The sequence below is a fragment of the Drosophila novamexicana genome, unplaced genomic scaffold, assembly GCF_003285875.2.
Source record: "Drosophila novamexicana strain 15010-1031.04,08,12 unplaced genomic scaffold, DnovRS2.1 tig00004554-arrow-pilon, whole genome shotgun sequence".
NCBI lineage: Eukaryota > Metazoa > Arthropoda > Insecta > Diptera > Drosophilidae > Drosophila > Drosophila novamexicana.
The window spans coordinates 4,319,629-4,339,643 of record NW_020825051.1 but is presented as its reverse complement, the minus strand read 5'-3'; the positions used below and the strand labels follow the sequence as shown (position 1 = coordinate 4,339,643).

The window sequence follows — 20,015 nt, the reverse complement described above, 5'->3', positions numbered from 1 at the left end:
GCAACTCTTTGTTTTCATATTTTATAGACGCAGTTTATAATAATCAGATTCTTCTTCAGTTTTGCCAGCGCGTTTTTCCGGCTTTTCATTTCATACGCGTTTGCTTCTCTTAAGACAACTGCTTTTCTCTCTTAACTCTGGCGTCTTTTTGCTCTCTCTCTTGTGTTTGATGACTATTTCTGATCGTGCGCCAAGTTTTTCGTTTGTTCGAATAAAACATTTGGATACTTTGCTTGGATCGCACAGTTGAGTTTTATACGGCTAACGCAACGGATCAACAGATTCCGCAGATCAAGCAACAACCACAAGAGGCAGCAACTAACGCAAATCAAATTCAAATTCATTTTATTATTTCCAAGTAAATCACAATCGAATAGTGCATTGACAAAAACCACAACAGCTGTCAAACGTGTCAAAAATTTGCAATTTTCGCTATCAGTTTACCAGAGATCCGAGATCTGCGATTCAAGACTCTTGAGAGTCTCCACAAGGGGGGAAAACTTGGATGTGTGCTCGTGTGTTGGTTTTGTATTGAACGTGCCGTTGCCATATTTAGAGTATTGCGCACAATTTTGTTTTATTATTATTACTTTTTTTTTTTTTGGGCATTTCAAGTTTTTGTTTTTTTTTTTTTTTTTGGCTTTGGGGCTCTTTATATGGTCAAATATTTTGATCAGTTTTTAATTTGATTTCGTTCGTGCGCGTGTGTAAGGTTAAAGTTCAACAAATTGCATTGAAGCAAACATTTAATAAATGTGCAAAATCCTTTCCATCAGCACTTTTTGTCTGCCGACTACTTGAATTGATTTTCTAATTATTATCTGTTGATCTTGATTTCAATTGAGCAATTTAATTTTCGTCTAAACATTTTCTTTATGTATTTATAAATTCACTTTTATCTACCATTTCATAATCCCATAAAACTTGCTCCCTGATCTTGGCATCAATTTGTTGCTGTCATGGCACAACAGCAATAAGAAACAAGCTGATTTTTTAAATGTTTTATCTGAAATTAGCCAAGTTAAATTGTGGAAAATGAAATATATTGTTGCAATAGCCGAAACAGTAAAACTTTTTTTAGTGTCTGGCATAGAGGCTTCATTCATGGGCAAGATCTTTATAGATATAGATAGCTCATTAGATGAGAAATGGACGAGTCATAAATTAAATGCACTCGACAATGAAACGTTTTTGTGCCCTGTGCCAGCAGATGGTAGGGTATATTGACAACATTGAAAAGTTATAAAAGTTTTGGAATATGTTGGATAGATCCTTAGATAAATAAATTGATTAAGTAATTTATCAATATACAATATACTCAATTATAGCACCAGAATCGACTGCTATTTTGTTTACATCTTTTATTGAAGGGTATGTCTTAGTCGTTCAGTGCTTAGCATGCATTAAATTAGCCTGTTGTTCTGCCTGTTCATGTCTGCTGCTTGACTCTCGCGTGGGTGAAGCATCAACTTAAGACATTAACACCGCACAGTAAATAAATAAATAGAACACGCCATGGAGTCGTCCCAAACATAGATTAGTAGTGCTTCTTGCATGTGTTTTCAATATTATTATTAAACATATGTAGAACAAAAAGACCTCCCCAAACGCGCCCGCACACATACATATCACACATTCAAACGCACCTAGGGAAACGCTTTTCTACCGCATTGCGGAAAATTTAGAACAGAATGTCAAAATTTATGTCTTGACGTCATTTTGTGGCTCGATTGCTTGATTCCGTGGAGAGGGAGCGTGTGTGGGGGACCACGGCTGAGAGCCACATGTCAATATTGCGTTTTCCTTTTCACATTTAAACAACGTTTCACTTTGTACAGAAAATTTGTTTGTTTTTCCACTTTTGTTTATGCCGAAGAAGAAGAAAAACCACATATAAATTCACAAACATTTCAAAAATGGCAAATGGCAAAAGTTCTGTTCGATTTCTCTGACCTGGCAAGTTGTTTCAAGTGTAATTGCAATTTGGCGGCATCGATTGATATATGGCCCCCAAAATGTATACTAAAGATCGATTTCTTTATAGCCTTTGTGGAGTAATAGACAGGGAAAGAGCGTAAGAGAGAGAGGGAGATCGTATCATGTCCTTTCGCTCAAGACCGCGCACACAGGCGCCGCTCGCCAGTCGACGGCGTTCGCTCTCCTCCAGCTCGCGCATGGGCGCCACAGGAGCTGGAGGCAGCAGCTCCGCCTCCGCTGGCGGCTACAACTACAACGGCGGCAGTAGCAGCTACAATGCCAGGCCCCTGAGCACGGGCTACTATCCGAGCAGCAGCAGCAGCAGCGGGGGCGCTGGCAGTGGAAATGGCGGCTATCAGAGCCCCTACACCAGCATCTACAGCTCCAGGGAGAGCCTATATGGAGGCGGGGGGAGCACCAGTGTTGGTGGGCGTGGCTCGGCAGGGTCGTACTATTCGAATGGTAATGCAAGCAATCGCTATGACTACAGCAAATATCATCAGCATCAGCCTTATCAGCATTATCAGCAGCCAGCTGGCAGCTGCTCATCCGCTTCCACATGCTCATCTGGAGGCAGCGCCTCCGCCGCCTCCAGCACTAAAAGCAATCATAGAAACGGCAGCTACTACCAACTGCACCAGTTGCAGGCTTCCTCAGGCAATCATCAGAATCACTACCGCATCGTTGTTAGCAAGCAGCATCAGCATCACGGCAGCAATAGTTATGGCCAATCTAAAGCATCTGCTCTTTCCAACTCCACTTGCACCACCACCGCCACCACCAACTCATCCAATGCCCACACAGCCGCTGGCGGCTATGACAGTTCTCGCTACGGCTATCCGAGCACCTCGACGTCCAGCTACGGCAGCGACCATCGCTATGTCAGTCCCTACTCCAGCAGCTATGACAACGGTGTGACCACCGCCTCGCTCAGCTTCAAGTCGCCGGGTCTGAGCGTCTCCAATTCGTTTAAGGGCTCGGCCAGTGCGCGCCTGCTCAAGACCAAGTCCTTGTCCACATCCAACAGCAGCCTCAATGCGCCAACCAGCGCCGGCGCCACCGTGGCGGCCATTGCGGCCACGCGCAGCAACTCGCTGCGGGAACAGGAGCGCAAATCGCGCAATCGCACACGTTCCCGCAGCGCTGCTCAGCGTTCGATCAGTGCCTCCTCGGAGAAGAGCGAGGGCTACGAAGTAAGCAATTGGTTAAAATGTGCTGCTATGTTGTTGTAGGCAGCAAAATAAGTCCGATTTAAGATTGATATAGATTTGGAGTGTATGTCTGCATATTTAGCTTGTGGTTTAATCCATTGAATTCTCCTTTACAGAGCGGCAGTGAACGCACCTCCCGCTCTCGCACCGCGAGCACAGCGACAGCGAGCACCGGCAGCGATTCAAAGAGTTCCAGCAGCAACGACAAAGCGGAAAACGGCGATGGCATCGACTACAAGGCGCTCTGGGAAGCGGCCAAGTAAGTAGAAAGTGCAGCAAAGGTTAATTATATGGCAAATCACGGGAGGATTACCCGAGTGCAGAAAGTGGAATGCCCAGTGAGTGTACCCGAAGTTAGAATGGGTCAGGTCAAAAGCCAGTTAGGAGGTTAATCAGATAGAATACTTTATTAGTTAGCGTTGAGTAACTCAACAGATAATGGAGTAGAGTGGAAGTCCTAGTCCAGTTCCATATGGCCAAGTGACAATTGTTTTGTCTAGAGAGTACATCCAAAATTAAACAGGATTCTTAGGAAAGGTAACTGGAGAATTAGCAGAGAGAGGCTTAATGATACTAAGCATGAGTAATGAAAAAGTTAATAAAATGATGAGTAAAACCAAGCTTCATGTAGTCATTAGCCATCCAATTAGTCATTAGCCATCCTATTAGTAATTTGTAATCCAACTTTCTGCATGATAAAACTCTTTGTTCTTCTATATAAAAACTCTCTTGTCTCTCACTTAGACTGGAGAACGATAAGCTCAAGCAAATGCTCAAGCAGAAGGACGACGAAGCTGTGCAGACGCGTGCGACGCTCGAGCGCTTCGCCAATGCCGTAAGTAGACAGTTACTAACATGCCACGCCCACTAATACTAAAAAAATACCAAAACTGTATTAAAAAAAAATACCAACCAAAAGCAAAACTCTCTCAGCAGTAACAAAACAAAAAAACAACAACGCACAAACAAAAACCACAGTTCAATTTCTCCCTCTCTCTCTCTGTCTCGCTTTAACTCTATCAGCGTCTGTTGTGGCCAGGCCATGCTCTCTTTCGCCATTTCACGCATACTTGCACAACTCAAAGAATACCGTAAACACCGCCTCCAAACCCAACAAATAGACACGAAAACAAACAAATAAGAAAAAAAAAACACTCCTGAGCTCATATTTAACATGGCTCTAATCAAAATTTATGCCCGCTTGCCGCCCGCGCTCTGTAACCTTTCGCTCTCGCTCTCTGTTTCTGTACCCAAAAAATAAAAATACAACACTACAACTGAACAACAGTAACAGTATGACACGATACCGTTATCCCACATACTATATATAGAAATGCAAAGCAAACGCCAAAATTTGTTCCATTTCACATTCGCAGACCACTAAAAATTCACTCTCTGAGATTGAGAAACGTGAAAGAAGAGCTATGGAACGCAAGCTTTCCGAATTGGAAGAAGAGCTCAAGGTAATTACAAATGTGTTCCCAACACCAACACCCTACCCCCAACGCCCCGTTTTCCATAACGGTGAACGTCTCCTGCCTGTATGCTGTTTGTGTTTTTTTATTTCACTTATTTTTCTACCTTTTTGTTAATGGGTCCCAGGTATCGCAACCCAATTCGTTAGATGCCATCAGTACTTCGAGCCCGTATGATTTCTGATTTTTGCTTTTTGTTTTATAATTTGGCCGAGATTTGTTCATTTACGATATTAAACTTTTGTTATGAATACCTGCCGCATGCTGGAGGAGTTAGCTGGACCGCCGGCACCTCTTACTATAATACCTCTGCTTTGTTTCCTTTACATATTATCCTAACCCTATTGTTTAACTTCCCACCTTAACATAGTTTTATAGCAAATCTTTTATAGATGCACTCCGTTCCGATTTCCACAGCCTCGCACCCAGTTAAAGCGCCACGTACAGCTGTTACAGATCGTATATCGTATATCGTATATTCATTATATTTTCATTGCCTCGCTTTATCTTTTTGGCCACTTTATCAATTGCTCTGTGTATGCGTTTTACGGCACAGTTGCGATTGCTTATTATTGATTAAACTTATATTTTTACTTGCGATAGCTGCACATAAGCTGCTGCTTTGATTGATTCTTTTTTTCGTGAACCCAACCGATATCCAAAAACTGTCATCTGTATAAACATTGTCACACATAGAACAATCATCTTCAATCAAACGAATCATCTTCATCTACTTGTCTGTCTCATTGTCCATTTGTCCATCGTCTTATTCTCAATCGCCTTCGTCAATCACATTGTCAGTCATTTGTTGTTATGATTTGGTCACACTACCCATGCGTTACACGTTTACCGTTATACGTTTTACGTTATTCATTTGGCCTGCACTTTGGTGCGCCGTTCTCTTTAATCTTAACGCATTGCGCTCATTTCAAACAAAAAACAAACAAAAAAAGCTCACTTAAATTTTGTTTTTCTTTTCTCTCTCTCTTCCCACGCGCGCCTCATCCATCGAATCGACTCGAATCGAAACGAAACGAAATGTATTGAAAAACCAAACAAATACCAAAACATATATATACAACATACAACAAATGCTATGCATATGTATCGCAACATACGCTTTGTTTTGTATTTTCTTCTTTATCGCTGTGTTGTTGTGTCGTTTTAGCTATTGCAGAAGCTAAAGACTGAGAACGACCGCCTGCGTGCCGAGAATCGAGCCCTCACGCGTGTCGTCTCTAAGTTGACCACCTCGGCACAGAGTCAGCTGGCCAAAAGCAAATAGGCAACAATTTAACAAGCAAAAGAAATAAACAAACAAGCAAAAAAAAATAGAATATCTAAAAATATTGAAAAAACAGCATAATCGAATATCGTAATCGTAATCGCAAACGCAAACCGCTATCGTAATCGTTATCGTTATCGTTTCTTTAAATACTCGAGCTGCATACATATATTTACATACGTACACGCATACCTAGTTAAATTCTTAGATATCGTACACCCATCGTCTAGCCTAGAGATATTCAGACACCATTTTGATGAACAACTTTAAAGATTCTTCTATTATCGATATTGTTTATTATCATTATCATTATTATTATTATGAGACAAACAACAACAATAACAATTTGCATTATTATATTGAGCGCAACGTGTAACAATAATTAAATGTATCGTAGTTAAATTAAGTTTATAACTTTTGGGGGCAACGAGCACTTAGCAGGCAAATTTCTATTTTTGCACCGCTGTACTATTAGCCCAGAGCAAAATTATATAACACATACACACATATTGTATTGGAGTTATACGAAATAATACAGAATATAACGTTACAAGATATAGCACAACATAAGGCAACAACTATATATACATACACATAAATATCGTATACATACGTTTAATCAAAATCAAAAACTACATCAAAAATCGTAAATCGTAACTCAACGCAACATAAGGATATGCCCAAATGCTCAACTATGCTGCCCACCCACTACAACAACAACAACAACAACAACAATTGCAGCAACTCGGTCGTGGCACGAGCACCAAGATCATCATCAGCACAGATCTATTAACTTGTTTCTTATATGCAGTGAGCTTTACGGTAAATGTTCCCCACCAAATGCGAAGAACCTGCATCATATATGAGCTGGCTGTTGTTTTGTTGTTGCACAATACCAATAATAATCTATATATATATATATATTAAAAAAAAAAAAACAAACTAAATCTTCTAAGCAAACTTAGTTATAATTGTTTTATGTGCGAGTGTTTCAATTAATTTTGTGCCCGTAAAAGTTGTTGAAATCAACTTTGAATTAGAAAAAGAAAACGAAGTTAAAATTTTATTCACTTTTTTGAAACACTTGACTGTATATATCTATTTAATGTATAATCTGTAAAATCTATAACTATATGTACCATATTTGCCAAACTGTTTCCTCGTGTTGTTAATATTGTTACAAGTTTTTTGGCCCAAATTTATACTCTTGTGTGTTTTTCTCACCCTTATCTATATCTATATATCAGTTTTATCTGAGTTATCTAATAAAAGTTTACCCATTGTATTTCCTTTTCAAGCTGTTTGTTGTCCATTTTTTTGTTGTTCTCGATATCCTTGTGGATCTGAGTTCTACATTTCGCATTCAGCATCAGGAACTGAGCATCATATATCGAGTATATTTCGCTTATCGTCCGTTGTGTCATAAGAAACCATATATCTTTTATCTTAAGTATTTGGCGCAGAGTTCATGTGTTTGCAATTGAAACCAATTTATTTCGGATTCTTTTCTTGGTGGGCTGTGCATGTTGTTTTGGTCTGTTTTTAGGGCGTGTTCAGTTCAGAGATACGAGATTCTCCAGAGATTATGTTATAATTAATCGTTTGTTGTTGTTCTTGTTGTTGCTGATGCTGCTGAGTTGCTTTCAGAGAGCCGCAACCCAACTAATCCGCATGAATTCTTTGTTCCAAAATACAATTTATAATATATATGCATATATATATATATACTTATATGTATATCCCCTCAATCTGATTAGAGTCTATAATTCAATGTGCTGTTGCGCTAGTTGTATTCATTATGTTTTGTAAGTTTTTACTAATTTTATTTAATTTTCTTTTACTTTTGCTGCATTTGCTGCCATCCAACCAAAAACAAAAACCAGCAACTTGATGCCTACAAGTCGGACAATGACCGCCTGAAGGAGGAGAACGCCGCGTTGATTAGAGTAATTAGTAAATTAAGTAAATGAAATTATGTCGTAACTTAAATTTACTCAAAAACAACAAAAAGAAAAACAAAGAAAACCAACATCAAGAAAGAAGAAAACAATTTCGTTGAAGCGATCAGTCAACAACGCGAAATGAATTCAACTAAATTATCAAAAAGAAAAGTTCTGTTTATTATTATTATGATTATAAAAAAAAATTGATTATTATTTTTGTGTGTTAAGGCATTTAAGCGCTAGATGAAACCATGTTTCGAAAATCGTTGAAAATTGTTTTGTTTAATTTCTCTCTCAATCTTCCAAAATTAATATACATATTATCAAGAAGTTGAAGAATGAAGCGTGTATTTGGTCAAATTATATATACACATACATCTATATATATCTATATATATATATATATATGTATACAAAATAGAGAAAATTATAAACATCAAAAAAAAGTTAATTATAGTTATAGATGTTGTCTAACGGTTAATTTCAAACAAAAGAAAACCTTTACGAAAATCAACTGAGAAAATATTCATCAAATGAGCCCTAGTTACAGATTAGTTTAACTATATATTGCATACATACAAACATATATTTTTCATATATACATATAAATTATATACATACACACACACACACACTCACACTCACTTACACATACACACATGTTTAAAACTCATACAGCTTAGAGGATTAAACTGTTTTGTGAGAAATGTTTTGAAACCAGCCCACGCAATGTCAACGTACTAATTTATTAAAGCTGTAATTGTTTTTAAAAGAAACTCATTTAGTTTTAAACATAAATTTTGTATAATCGATCCGCGGATATACATACGTACATACATACATGCATACATGCATACATGTGGCATATGCATATGCAACAATATTATCGTTATACGGACGACATGTATGAATTAAGCGCAGCTCTCGCATGTTACTTTTCATTTCATTTAGAATGATATACTATGTCATATATTAACTTAACTTAACCATGGCGCTCTAGTACATGCACAAGAGTTGTAGTTTAATGATATATAGATATATATGAGATGTATACTCCTAATTAGATATGCTGCAGTTGCATATGTTGCATATGCATATGGACGATTTAATTCATTATGTTAATTTAAGTTGTTCACTTTTGAAACGTATTATATATATCGTACTCTATACTTATTTCAATTTCGCTTGTAACATTATTGAATTCGTTTAAGAGATTTTTTGTGTTACTCTCGTGATGGAAAACGACAAAACAAACTGAAAAACAAGTGAATTGTGTAATATGTAAAATTGTGAGAAAATATTCAAATACGAAACTTAATAAATGTGATCGCAAAGTAATGTTAAAAAGTTTTCCCTAGAATTCAGAATTTTAATCCGATCATTTTTTTATGATCCATATATACCCGATTTTGTTATATATAGTTATTTAAGAGACTTGTCCTCTAATTATTGATACTTATTCATTGATGCTGAAAAAGATTCTTCTCGATTGGGAAAAGATAACGAGAGTTTGATAGCCGTAATGAATACGTACGACCAAGTGGGGAGCACTTGCATCTCCAGTAATTTATCAAAATGTTCTATTATAAATTTAAAGATCAGATAAATTTGTTGTGGCATCGATTAGTTGCGCCAGTAGAGCCGAAATGATGCATGAAAATGTTTTTATGTTGTACTTAAAAAGACAATGACACTAATCGACCTATTTGACCAATTATTTGGCGATTATTTGAAGTATTTAAAATAATTATACAAATCGTTATATTTCCTTATTACCAGACCGAAAAAGTCCCCTTTGCTAGATATCCATAATGTATATATCCCTAGTTAATCAAATATGTAAGAGAAGAAGACTTCGGCGTCCCTGGTTTGATTAAAAAAGTCTTAAACCTCGGCGTGTTGAGCAACTAATTCACATTAATGCTCTTTAATGCAGCTTTCAACGCCCCGAGTTAGAGGTTGCAAGAAGGGTTAATGGAGATGACCTTTGATGTGCCTCATTAGGTAATTTACTCTAAAACAGTTTTACTGTAATTCATCCCATCGGGTTAAACTTGATTTTGAAGGTCTATCAAATCGGTATATATGTGTGTTGTGAATGTGTGTAAGTTCCTTATTATTAATTGCACTTTACGATGCGATTGCCGCCTTACTATGTGATTCTCATTATTTAAAGTAAGATTCGCAGCTGAAGGAGGAGGAGGAGGACGATTATGAGGAGGAGTGGGTGCAATCTAATTTATTTATTTATGCATGTATGTATGTTTGATTATGTACGTCTATATATATGTATACCGCGTATACTTCAAACTCTTTCACTCCCTCCCCCTCTCACTCTATATCGCTCTCCCTCTATCTTCCACCCTAATTTTACTTCTCGCTTTTTTGTTATGCTCTTACTTTTTTTCGCATCTGCTTTTTCAGTGATTTGTATACCCAACACACTTCCACCTACCAATAGATGACAATAAACTAATTGTTCGCGTAGATGTGAAGTTTTGGGTAAGTATAAAATGTTTATATGTACACTCAGCTAAAAGCTTGGAATACGAGCGTAATGCATATTTTAAACAAATGCCATCTAACTATTTTAACCTCATGCTATTATCGTTGAAATGAACTCATAATAAGTCAAATTTCTTATTAGAATAGTCTTCAAGTGCGTGCTGCCTAACATAATGTATGCATACGTAAATAGATTCCAGTTAGATTTAAGCTCGCACTCGCGCGCGTAAGGGCATATGGTTAATTTGACCTCTGATGTCCAACCTGGCTGGAAATTAAAATGATTGCCGGATGAAAGACCTTTAAATGCCCCAACTACACGTGACCATATACCCAGTCGTAAATCTGGAATATAAAAAGGTGACAATTTTAATGCGGCCGCAAGCATGGCCCACGGTGCCGCAAAACCAAACCAAAACAAACTCAACTTGAGTCGACTCAAAGCGTTGGCAGCTGCGCTCAAAAGCCAATTGAGTGGAAATGCGTTGAGCGCGGCTTAAATAGGTTTTCAGTAACCAAAAAATAGTCAGTTCCGCTCAAAGCGTCTCCACGTTCACAACGTTCGTCGTCGTCGTCGGCAGTGCTGGGCTTTGAAAACGGCTGCGGAAATAATAGCCAAAAATTTGTTAACCTGGCCCATTGCAACGACGCGTCGTACAAGTAAACCCAATTTATATAAGTTTTGCGAGTTGTGAAATTGAAGTGTGTAGAGATATAAGAAAGAAACAGAAAACGGATTTAAAAAAGTGAGTTCATATTAAACGATTACATAATGGGGAAAGGATATGGAAATACAAAAAAAAAAAAAAAAACACCTACACAGCAATAAGAGAAGAAAATACTCAAAGCGAGTTCAAGTCGCTGCCTGGAGCCGAAGAAAAACTTTCGCTTTCACCGAAGCGCCGCTTGTCGCCAGGCCTGAGCTTTTCTCGATACGCAACTGGTCTTAATTTGATTTATTTATAGCCATATTGATGCTGCATATTAGCCATTAGATAAAGCAGAGCCAAGATCTCAGCTACTGTGTATGCATGTGTGTGTGTGTGTGTCTGTATGTGTACTTGAGTTCTTGGGTTTCACTTTCTGCAAGGCCCCACCAAATTATGGAAATCTATTTTGAAATTCTGTAGTATATCTGGTATTGGGCAACGAGTTAATTAAAATTATGCGCTAGTAGGTAATACGTTATACGTTGAGTTAATACGTTGAATGTTAAGCCAAAGGCCCGGCGGCAAGGTCTCGTCCGCCGAAGTTGGCTAATGCCATAAAAAAAACAAAGTAAATAAAAAACGTACCTACAATGTGCTGTGCAATCAGTGTGCGTGTGTGTGTGTCGCTGTGAATCTCCAGTTATGAATATGTACATATGTACACACATATGTGCTTAGCATTAATATTCACAAGCGATCACAATTTAGCAATTGCATTAACGGTCACACCATTGTGACCTCGCTGCGAACACCATTTGAATATAGCCCCAAATATATCAAATTATACATACATAAGTGTTTCTAGGGGTTTTTTATAGAGCTACGTTAATCAATTAGTGTTACGAATTCGTACTCTTGTATTCGTACACCTGTCCACTTTCCGCTAAACGTGCCCAGACTCCATAATTAACCGTTCGGCTTAGCTTTCTGGTCTTTTCCTAATTATATTACATATTGCTCTATTCACTTACATTCTAAAGATGAGCGCATGTTATCCGAAAGATCACGTGGACGATTCTGTAAAAAAAACTTTAATTATTAGTTTTCATTCAATATTGAGTCACAAATATTTGTCATTAGCTTAAGCGCAATAGTTCAGTTAAGTGGGCGGCATAATCGAGTCTTACATCAATATCCGGCACATAAGATTTGAGTTACATTTTGAGTGAGTGACAACATCAGGAGTTGAAAGCTTTGCTTGGGCCCCAAACTTGTTTCGAGTGTTTTCTTTGCGCCTGCTTCCGCTCTGGCACTCTCTCGCACTCACTCTCCTTTTCTGATATGTATGTTTTTGTTGTTGGTGCTTTGTTTGCTGTACTTTTGGTTTTTGTCAGATCTTATGCTATGATGTAACCAAGCGGCTAATTGGCAGAGCGGATGCAGAGAAAGAGCGAGCAAAAGAAAACACAAATTGCACGTCGCAAAGCACAGCTTGAAGTGCGCTCTCCTTGCTCTCCTGCTGCTGCCGTCGCTGCTGCTGCTGCTGCTGTCTCCTGCACGCCATTGGATATGGCCATATGACCCAAAAACGCAATCGTCAATAATTACTCACACAGACACACATGCACGCACACACACACACACACTTACATGGGCTTGTAGGCTGGGCATGGTCAAAGCAGGGCATGTTATGAATTTCATTTTTGAGCAGTTCCCCTCTCCTTTCCCCACCCCTCCCTTCGCAGCGCGCTCTTTGAAATCTGTGTGAAGGCCATGAAAGTGAAAAAAAAATAAAACTTGATTTTACGTCCAGCGGGCAGCTGTTATGGCCATAGGTATGGGCGGTTTATGCTCATAAACAGTTTGTTGACCAAAAAACGGTTCGTGTTTTCCTTCTCTCTCTCTCCCTCTACGCGCTACGCAGAGCCAATTAATATGGCCATTATTATACACTTTGGGGCATATATCTGAGTGCAATTGGCCACGTTAAGCAGCGTTGACAGTGACTGCCAGCAGTTGGCAGCCACCATTGCCGCCGCCGTCTGCAGTGATATAATCTTCTGCCTTTATTTTAATATACGGCTGACCTTCGAGTTCGAGTTAAATGGGCTTTTTGATCGTGTAGAAATTTAAATAAAAGCGATCGTACGATATGCCCGAGTCGTTGTTCATATGCAAAACAAACTGTCCCTTTATTTTGGGTCATGGTCAATGGACCGGTAAGTTAACAAAAGCGGCCAACAGCAGCTAATCACTTGGCTGTGGCAATTTTGGCCACATTCAAATATGCAGTCAGCTCTATTTGTAATCTTCTTTTCGTTGTTGTTCATTTTGTTTTTGCTTTAATTTGCCAACTCTTACACTGTCGCCTATATGTATTCGTACACTGACTAATGGCCAGCAGCTGGACCCACGCAACGCCAGCTGCCACGAACTTAAGTTCAAAGCCAATGACCCAAGACCACAATGCACAAAAACCAAATTTGGCTGCAGGTGGGCTTTAATCACACGTACAAATAAATGTCTCTGTGTGTGTGTGTGTGTGCGCGCTGGTTAATGTAGGTCAGCAAACAGTAGTTAACTCCCAGAGTTCGATGAATGTTAACATTTTGGCCTCAGCGTCAGCCACTGGACGAAGGCCAACCACACAATTAGCAATATCTGCGCCGAAATCTGTGCTCTGTACACGTTGCGTATACGTAATAAATGGTTTTGAGTGTTTGCATACCCATTAAATGGCTAGCACGGCTAACGGGGCTTAATTGACTTGTTGAGTGTGCTTATTGAATTCCTTTATGCTTTGGCTTGCAGTGCTGGAAACTGAGGTGCGGCAACAACCCAAGCTCGATGGGCCGGCGTCCAGTGACAAGGACTACGATCCGTATGTGTGCTCGCTGAGTGCGGACATGAAGCTGCTGGCCAAGGACGAGCTGCACGAGGACGACAATATACGGCGGCAGGCGTTGGCTCAGTTCCGCGAATGGATTGCCAAGCATCCGCACATCAAGAAGTGCCGCACGGATGCGATATTCCTGCTGCGCTTTCTGCGCACCAAGAAGTTCTCGGTGCCCGCCGCCTGCGAGATGCTCGAGCGCTATTTGACCATACGCCAGCTGTTCCCGCAGTGGTTCCAGCATTTGGACATCAATGATCCGGCCATCGATGAGATATTCGAGGCGGGCTACCTGGTGCCGTTGCCGCAGCGCGATGCCAGCGGGCGTCAGGTGATTTTCTCGGTGGCCGGCAAGTTTGATCCCTACAAGTTCACCTCGGTGCAGATGGCGCGCGTGCATAGCCTGATCTGTGAATCGCTGCTGGACGACGAGGACTCTCAGGTGTCCGGCTATGTCTATGTGAACGACGAGAGCGGCATGAACATGGGCTTCGTCAGCCTCTGGTCGCTCACGGATCTGCGTAGCATTATGAAATGCATTCAGAACTCGACGCCCATGCGCCACAAGGAGACGCACTTTGTGAATATACCCCACTATGCCAACCGCATCATTGAACTGGGCGTCTCCATGCTCAGCGACAAGCTCAAGAAGCGCATCATTGTAAGTGAATCCTGCCAGGACTACCTCTAAACACTGTGTTAACTTCAGCGTCTCCTTCAATATACAGGTGCACAAGAACGTGGATGGGCTGAAGTCGAAGATAAATCCCGCCATTCTGCCCAAGGAGTACGGCGGCACCATGCCCATTGCCGAAATGATCCGGGAGTTCAAGGCCAAGCTGCAGCAGCGCCGCGCCGCAATACTCGCCCTGGACGACATGCACATCGAGATCACCAAGGAGGCGGCCAAGTTTGCGGGCAATGACATTGGCGACATCGATGCCGGCATTGTGGGCAGCTTTAGGAAACTGGAGGTGGACTAGGTGTCCGCTCGGGCTTTAGGCTAAGCTAGGCTAGGTCAGAATACCATTGAGACAATTGACAACAAACAAACACACACAAAAATTGCCTTAAACCTTAAATTATAAAAATCTACAATTATTTGACGGCCCGGGCTGCAACATCTAATTTGGCACGGATACAGGTACCGGAAACTGAAGTTGTAGTTGAAGTTGTTCTAGCTATATATCCCATCCATGCAGACCCACGCGCGGTTGCATGTATGCTATTTAAATATATATATACCATATACATTCTTGTTCAAATGCTCCACGTTTTGTTTGCTTTCTTTCTCTTCATACATTTTTAATAGAGACCTCGTGTTTCTTTCAGATTCCAGACTATAACAAAGGTATGTACCCACGTTTGTATTCCAAGAACATTTTATTGACAAATGCAAATAAATACATTTTCTATACATATTCAAAGCGCTAATAGCATTGATAAATAAATAAAAACAATTTAGATTAAACAGACATATATATAGCAGAAATCGTGACCGAAATGTCATCAAACTTGAAACTTGTTTTAATTTTGACAACATTTCTTGTAGTTTGAAGACCTAACGAAATACAAGCTTAAAAATTTTAGATGCTTTATATGGAAAACAAATCATGTTCAAAAAGTGATCAATCATAGAAATCGGTTTAGATTTGCCCGAGTTATGACAGTTTGAGCTTTACAAGTTAATATTTTTTTTAGTTATTTTTCATGGTTTTTAGATAGAAAAATGATAAGCATGAAAATTGTTTTTGAGAAACGTTCGCTTGTCTTCAAAATTGTTGCTAGAAACTTTATAACAAAATTCTAAATTTGGGAAATTATTTTGATATTTTTGAACTTTTTTTGTGACGCAAATAAAAAAAAAATTAAAATTCAATAAGCTAAATTCAATTTAATTCTTTTAAATTGTAACTTTAGTTTTCAAAAATAATTAATAACGGCAAGAGTAATAAAAATCGGTTTAGTTTTAATGGCTTCTTAACTGCAAAAGTTAAGCATAAGTTTTGGGAAGTTAAACGGAGTAAAATGTGCACTCCAATAACAATTCTCATTGATTCTAATTAGAATAGATGTAGTTTTGCCGAGCTTTTCAGAGTTGAGTTAAAAAGTTTAGAAAATCTTCCAAGTCAACTCATAACGTGGTAGCGTATTAAAGAGTCGCATAATCACAAGCGCTGAGAACTTTTGTTGTGCCCATAATTGTTGTTGCAACGCGATAACGGTGACACAGACAAAGACGACAACAACGACGTCGACGTCGACGTCGACGTCCCTGAGAGAATCTTATTGCATTTTTGAGCAAGAAAGCGACGACAATCAAAGCTCGAGGTACGAAAGCGTAAAGTTCATATGTGTGTGTGTGCTTGTTTATGGACATGTGTGCGTGTATGTGAATGTACTTCTTCTATGTGTACAGGCTGGCGAGAATATGTGTCGGCATTATGATTGTGTACGCTTTATTATTATGACCGCATACGAAATAATTTCCAAGTTTACATTTCAGTTGAGCGTTGGATCAGCTGGAGAACGCGAGCGTCGAACGTGGAGCGTTAATCGTGGAACGCTGATCGTGGATCGTTGATCGTGGCGCATTCTCATCTCGAGTTGTTAATTGTGACCGTGCTAAGTGTTTCGCTTTGCGGCCCGGGCTTGCACATGTCGACATCAGCTGCCGGGCATTGAGCAATTGTAGAACATAGACAGACTTTAGAAACAAAACGAGGTCTTCTTGGAACTGTGAAGAACTCTTTGACACAGTTCATGACTTTCACGCGGCCACATTGTGTTTGCATTAGTATTCGTATCGATAAAGTGTAAGTGCGACAAGGGCCACGCGCGCTGCGCTCAGCCGGCATACGGGGAGTATGCGCAATATTTGGCTTGTTAGTCATCAGCTGTGCCTGTACTTATTTTATGGGGTCAAAGACTTTTTGGCCAACAGCAGCCACTGACAATCAGCTCAGATTATAAAGATTATATTCATATGCATGCATCATTTACTCGTTTGTCAATATATTAAAGGAATGCATGTGTGTATATATGTACGTATGTAAGCAAAGCAACCTGCTAACTGCAAGTGCGCAGCGAATTCGCTACTGGGCACTAACACGCCACTAGCGGCTGTTCTCAGCCTACTCCAAGAGAGCGCAATCGGACTGCGAGCATTTGGAGCGAGGCGAAAGCTTTGCGCCGAACAGCTGTTTGTAAGTGAGCTTAACCAAACGCAGCTTTTAACTGGCTTGCGCTAAGTGGAAAGCGCACTGGAACTATGTATGTACATATATATGTGTGTGTGTGTACTTCAGTTTTAATTGAGAGGGAGTGAGAGAGAGAGAGAGGGCTAATTGAGCATGAGCCGTCGAAGTGGCGGCGTTTTATCAATACCGGAGTACGAGTCGCAGATAAGAACTCTGAAATCATTTATATAAATTATCACCTTTTTCTCTTTCGCACATTCGTATGGAAAAACCTCAGTGCGGAGCGGTGCATAGGCGTAGTGGAGCAGCGTCTCTAAGTGGATCAACATGAACAAGCTGCGGACCTGGTTGCCGGGCCAACATGCCAAAGACTCTGCCCGCCATTCGGTCACCCTCGAGCCGGAGATTGGCTTCCAGATCACCATCGAGATGCACGACCAAAAGGAGGACAATCAACAAAGCTTTACGGCAGCCAACGGCTCGTCTCCCATGCCCGAGCTGAATGTGCATCTCATTGCGGCGCGGCATCTGCCCTCCCTGTTCGGATTCAAGATCGTACAGGGATATCTGATAAAGGTAATTCACAGATCTTTAAATAAATACATTTTTATATATTTTATTGAATATGTTTCGAACAGGTCAAACTGTTTCCGGGCACAAAACGTTTGGACAGCAGCATTCAGACCAACACCTGGCCAAAGTTTAATGAAAACTTCAAGTTTCCCTTGGTGCCCGATATTAAGTAGGTATATCTTCAGCTAATATTATTCTCAAAGTAACATTCTACTTCATCTTCAAATAGACCATCCTTAAAGCACGGCTCCGCCTTTTCCTCCAGACGCCAGGTGCAGAGCCGCACAGCCGGCGACTTCTCCGCGCCCGACGAACTTTTTGCCGGCCAATTTGTGGTCTTTACCGTTTATGCCTTACTCGAGCTGCCTGCTGCAGTAAGTGCACTTTTGTCTAATATATATCTAAGTAGGTTAAACAAATAATGTCTTTTAGAGTTTCAATCGATTCAACAAGACGTATCGCTCCCTGAAAGATAAGAGCTCGAGTTTTGTGCAGCGGCTTTCCGCGGGTGAAACCCAGACTGAAAATGGGTCAGCACAAAAGAATGGGAAGAATAAAAAGACGACAGAGAATCCAAGGGATGCCATGCCACCATTGACAATAAGCGAATCCCGGAGAAATATAGGTAAGTATTGGAAAACATAATATGGTATTATATAATAATAATATTTAAAGATTTTATACATGTTGGGAGAATAATGAAGAGTTTGGACATGATATTTTGGAAAAATAGAAAAGTTTTCCAAATGAAAACCTTATTCGATGGATTCTTTAAATAGAGTTATATGATATAGTGGTTCGTTATTGAAAAGATTTTTGTCATATATCAAGGGTAAGGTTAAAGGGGCTTATCATAGAAACAGACCGAAGGAGTTGGCTATATCGACCCAGCTGTTATCAGGGTATATATACTTTATGGGATCACATACAAATTTGTATGTAGTTTATATTCATAGTTAGGATTGGAATTGATTGATTATACTGAAAAATAGGCTGATTGAAAGACTGATCCTTGTAACATACATGTGTGCCGAGAAGAATGTCGAAAGGCTGCTAATTTAAGGGTTTTGTGTCTTCTTCAGGCTCCGTCACCTGCTACCTGGAGCCGAAGCTTTTTAAGCGCAACGCTCGCACCGGATGCTATGCGACTGAGGAGCTCTGGCTGCCCATTAAAGATATAACCACCACAGTGCTCAAGACGATGCCCAGCAACAACAACAACAACACTAATGGCAACAACGTAAGCAATCAAAACAGACAAAACTGACGACAACTTGACAGGCCACATTTGGCCCAAAGTGACTTAACCAAATGTTATAAGCCGAGTTTTGAGTGTTGAGTGCAAGTTCATAACTTGAAAATGAAATTAAGATGTGCATTTAATTTGGAGCTAGAGAAAGTTGGCCAAAAGTAAATTGCGACAAGCTTGAAGACTGCGTAACACAAGACAAATAAACAGACGGCAGGCAAAGCGGAGCATGAATAAACAGTTTGACCCTTGACCCCTTTGTTTTACAGCTCACCAATGCGCCCAAAGGTGTTGTCGAGCTGGCGCTGGAGCTGCGCGATCTGAGCGAGAACGAACCACCTGAAGAAGCGCAGCCGGAGCCAAAGGACGAGCCAGCCGCCGCCGGAGCGAACAACTGGCAACGCATGACAGCCGAGGTGAAGCGCAAAATGGGCATCAGCAATGTTACGAATGTCTTGGGCGGCACACTCGTGCTCCGCGTAACCACGGCGCGCATGCGCTGCTCCAACAAGGTCAAGGATGAGCTGGAGGCGACGGCCAGCGCGGGCGTCTACGTCAAGACCACGGTCTTCGAGCATGGCATCTATGTAGACGCCTGGAAGTCGCCCATTTTCTATCCATCGTTATCCACCAAATGGGATGGAGCTGGCGGCGACGAGGCTACCATATGTGTGCCGTTGCGCAGTCGGGAGCAGCTGGAGAACATTGTGATTCGCATTACGCTGGCGACCAAGCTGAAAATGGGCAAGAAACTTGTGCTGGGCACGGTGCTGGTCGGCGGCGGCGATGCCAGTGCCACCGAATCGGGCATGGAGCAAATGCGTCTGCTTCGGGATGCACCACTCAATGAGCGCGTGGCCACCTGGCACTGCTATCACTAGCTCCATCAACCAACTCCTTGCCTCCTGCGATTGATTTCTCAGCAATGTCCGCAGCTCAAGTATAGTTCCAAAATTTCTAGTTTTCCATTCGATTATAATGCTTGTACCTAATATTAAATTGATATGCTCAGCTTTTTAATTGGCCAGGCTTAGCAGAGTCTGCTTTACGACCA

At 40.6% G+C, this 20,015-nt stretch overlaps 3 protein-coding genes across 21 annotated transcripts in view; all 3 read left to right on the top strand.

The window, feature by feature from the left end:
* Positions 1–9,229, top strand: part of LOC115769376 (protein phosphatase 1 regulatory subunit 12A) — a 41,543-nt gene extending 32,314 nt beyond the window's left edge. For 8 of the 18 annotated variants that reach the window (XR_004018744.1, XR_004018742.1, XR_004018740.1 and 5 more), the window contains 5 exons: positions 3,305–3,447; positions 3,933–4,023; positions 4,565–4,651; positions 5,832–6,770; positions 7,832–7,907. Coding sequence is in view for 9 of the 18 variants with exons in the window: in XM_030714162.1 (XP_030570022.1) it covers positions 2,100–2,439; positions 2,782–3,170; positions 3,305–3,447; positions 3,933–4,023; positions 4,565–4,651; positions 7,832–7,918 (1,137 nt within the window). In the remaining 9 variants the exon portion in view is untranslated. Of the gene's footprint in view, positions 1–285; positions 359–2,044; positions 2,440–2,781; positions 3,171–3,304; positions 3,448–3,932; positions 4,024–4,564; positions 4,652–5,831; positions 6,771–7,831 lie in introns of those variants that run through there. The other 10 variants (XM_030714169.1, XM_030714167.1, XM_030714165.1 and 7 more) reach the window with 4 other exon arrangements.
* Positions 9,230–10,948: 1,719 nt separating this feature from the next.
* On the top strand, positions 10,949–14,945 carry LOC115769382 (clavesin-1). Its single transcript, XM_030714177.1, has 3 exons — positions 10,949–11,142; positions 13,858–14,600; positions 14,668–14,945. Coding segments are annotated over exons 1-3 (999 nt in total). The 5' UTR covers positions 10,949–11,141; the 3' UTR covers positions 14,923–14,945.
* Positions 14,946–15,003: 58 nt separating this feature from the next.
* Positions 15,004–19,959, top strand: LOC115769380. 2 transcript variants are annotated; one of them, XM_030714175.1, is made up of 8 exons: positions 15,004–15,083; positions 15,272–15,290; positions 17,417–17,715; positions 17,778–17,881; positions 17,942–18,086; positions 18,145–18,337; positions 18,795–18,952; positions 19,231–19,959. In XM_030714175.1, the coding sequence occupies exons 3-8, from the start codon at positions 17,467–17,469 to the stop codon at positions 19,840–19,842; spliced, it is 1,461 nt and encodes a 486-aa protein (XP_030570035.1). In that variant the 5' UTR covers positions 15,004–15,083; positions 15,272–15,290; positions 17,417–17,466; the 3' UTR covers positions 19,843–19,959. The 2 variants fall into 2 exon arrangements, with proteins under 2 accessions (XP_030570035.1, XP_030570036.1); XM_030714176.1 differs by lacking the exons at positions 15,004–15,083; positions 15,272–15,290 and adding an exon at positions 16,457–16,755.
* Positions 19,960–20,015: the final 56 nt, after the last annotated feature.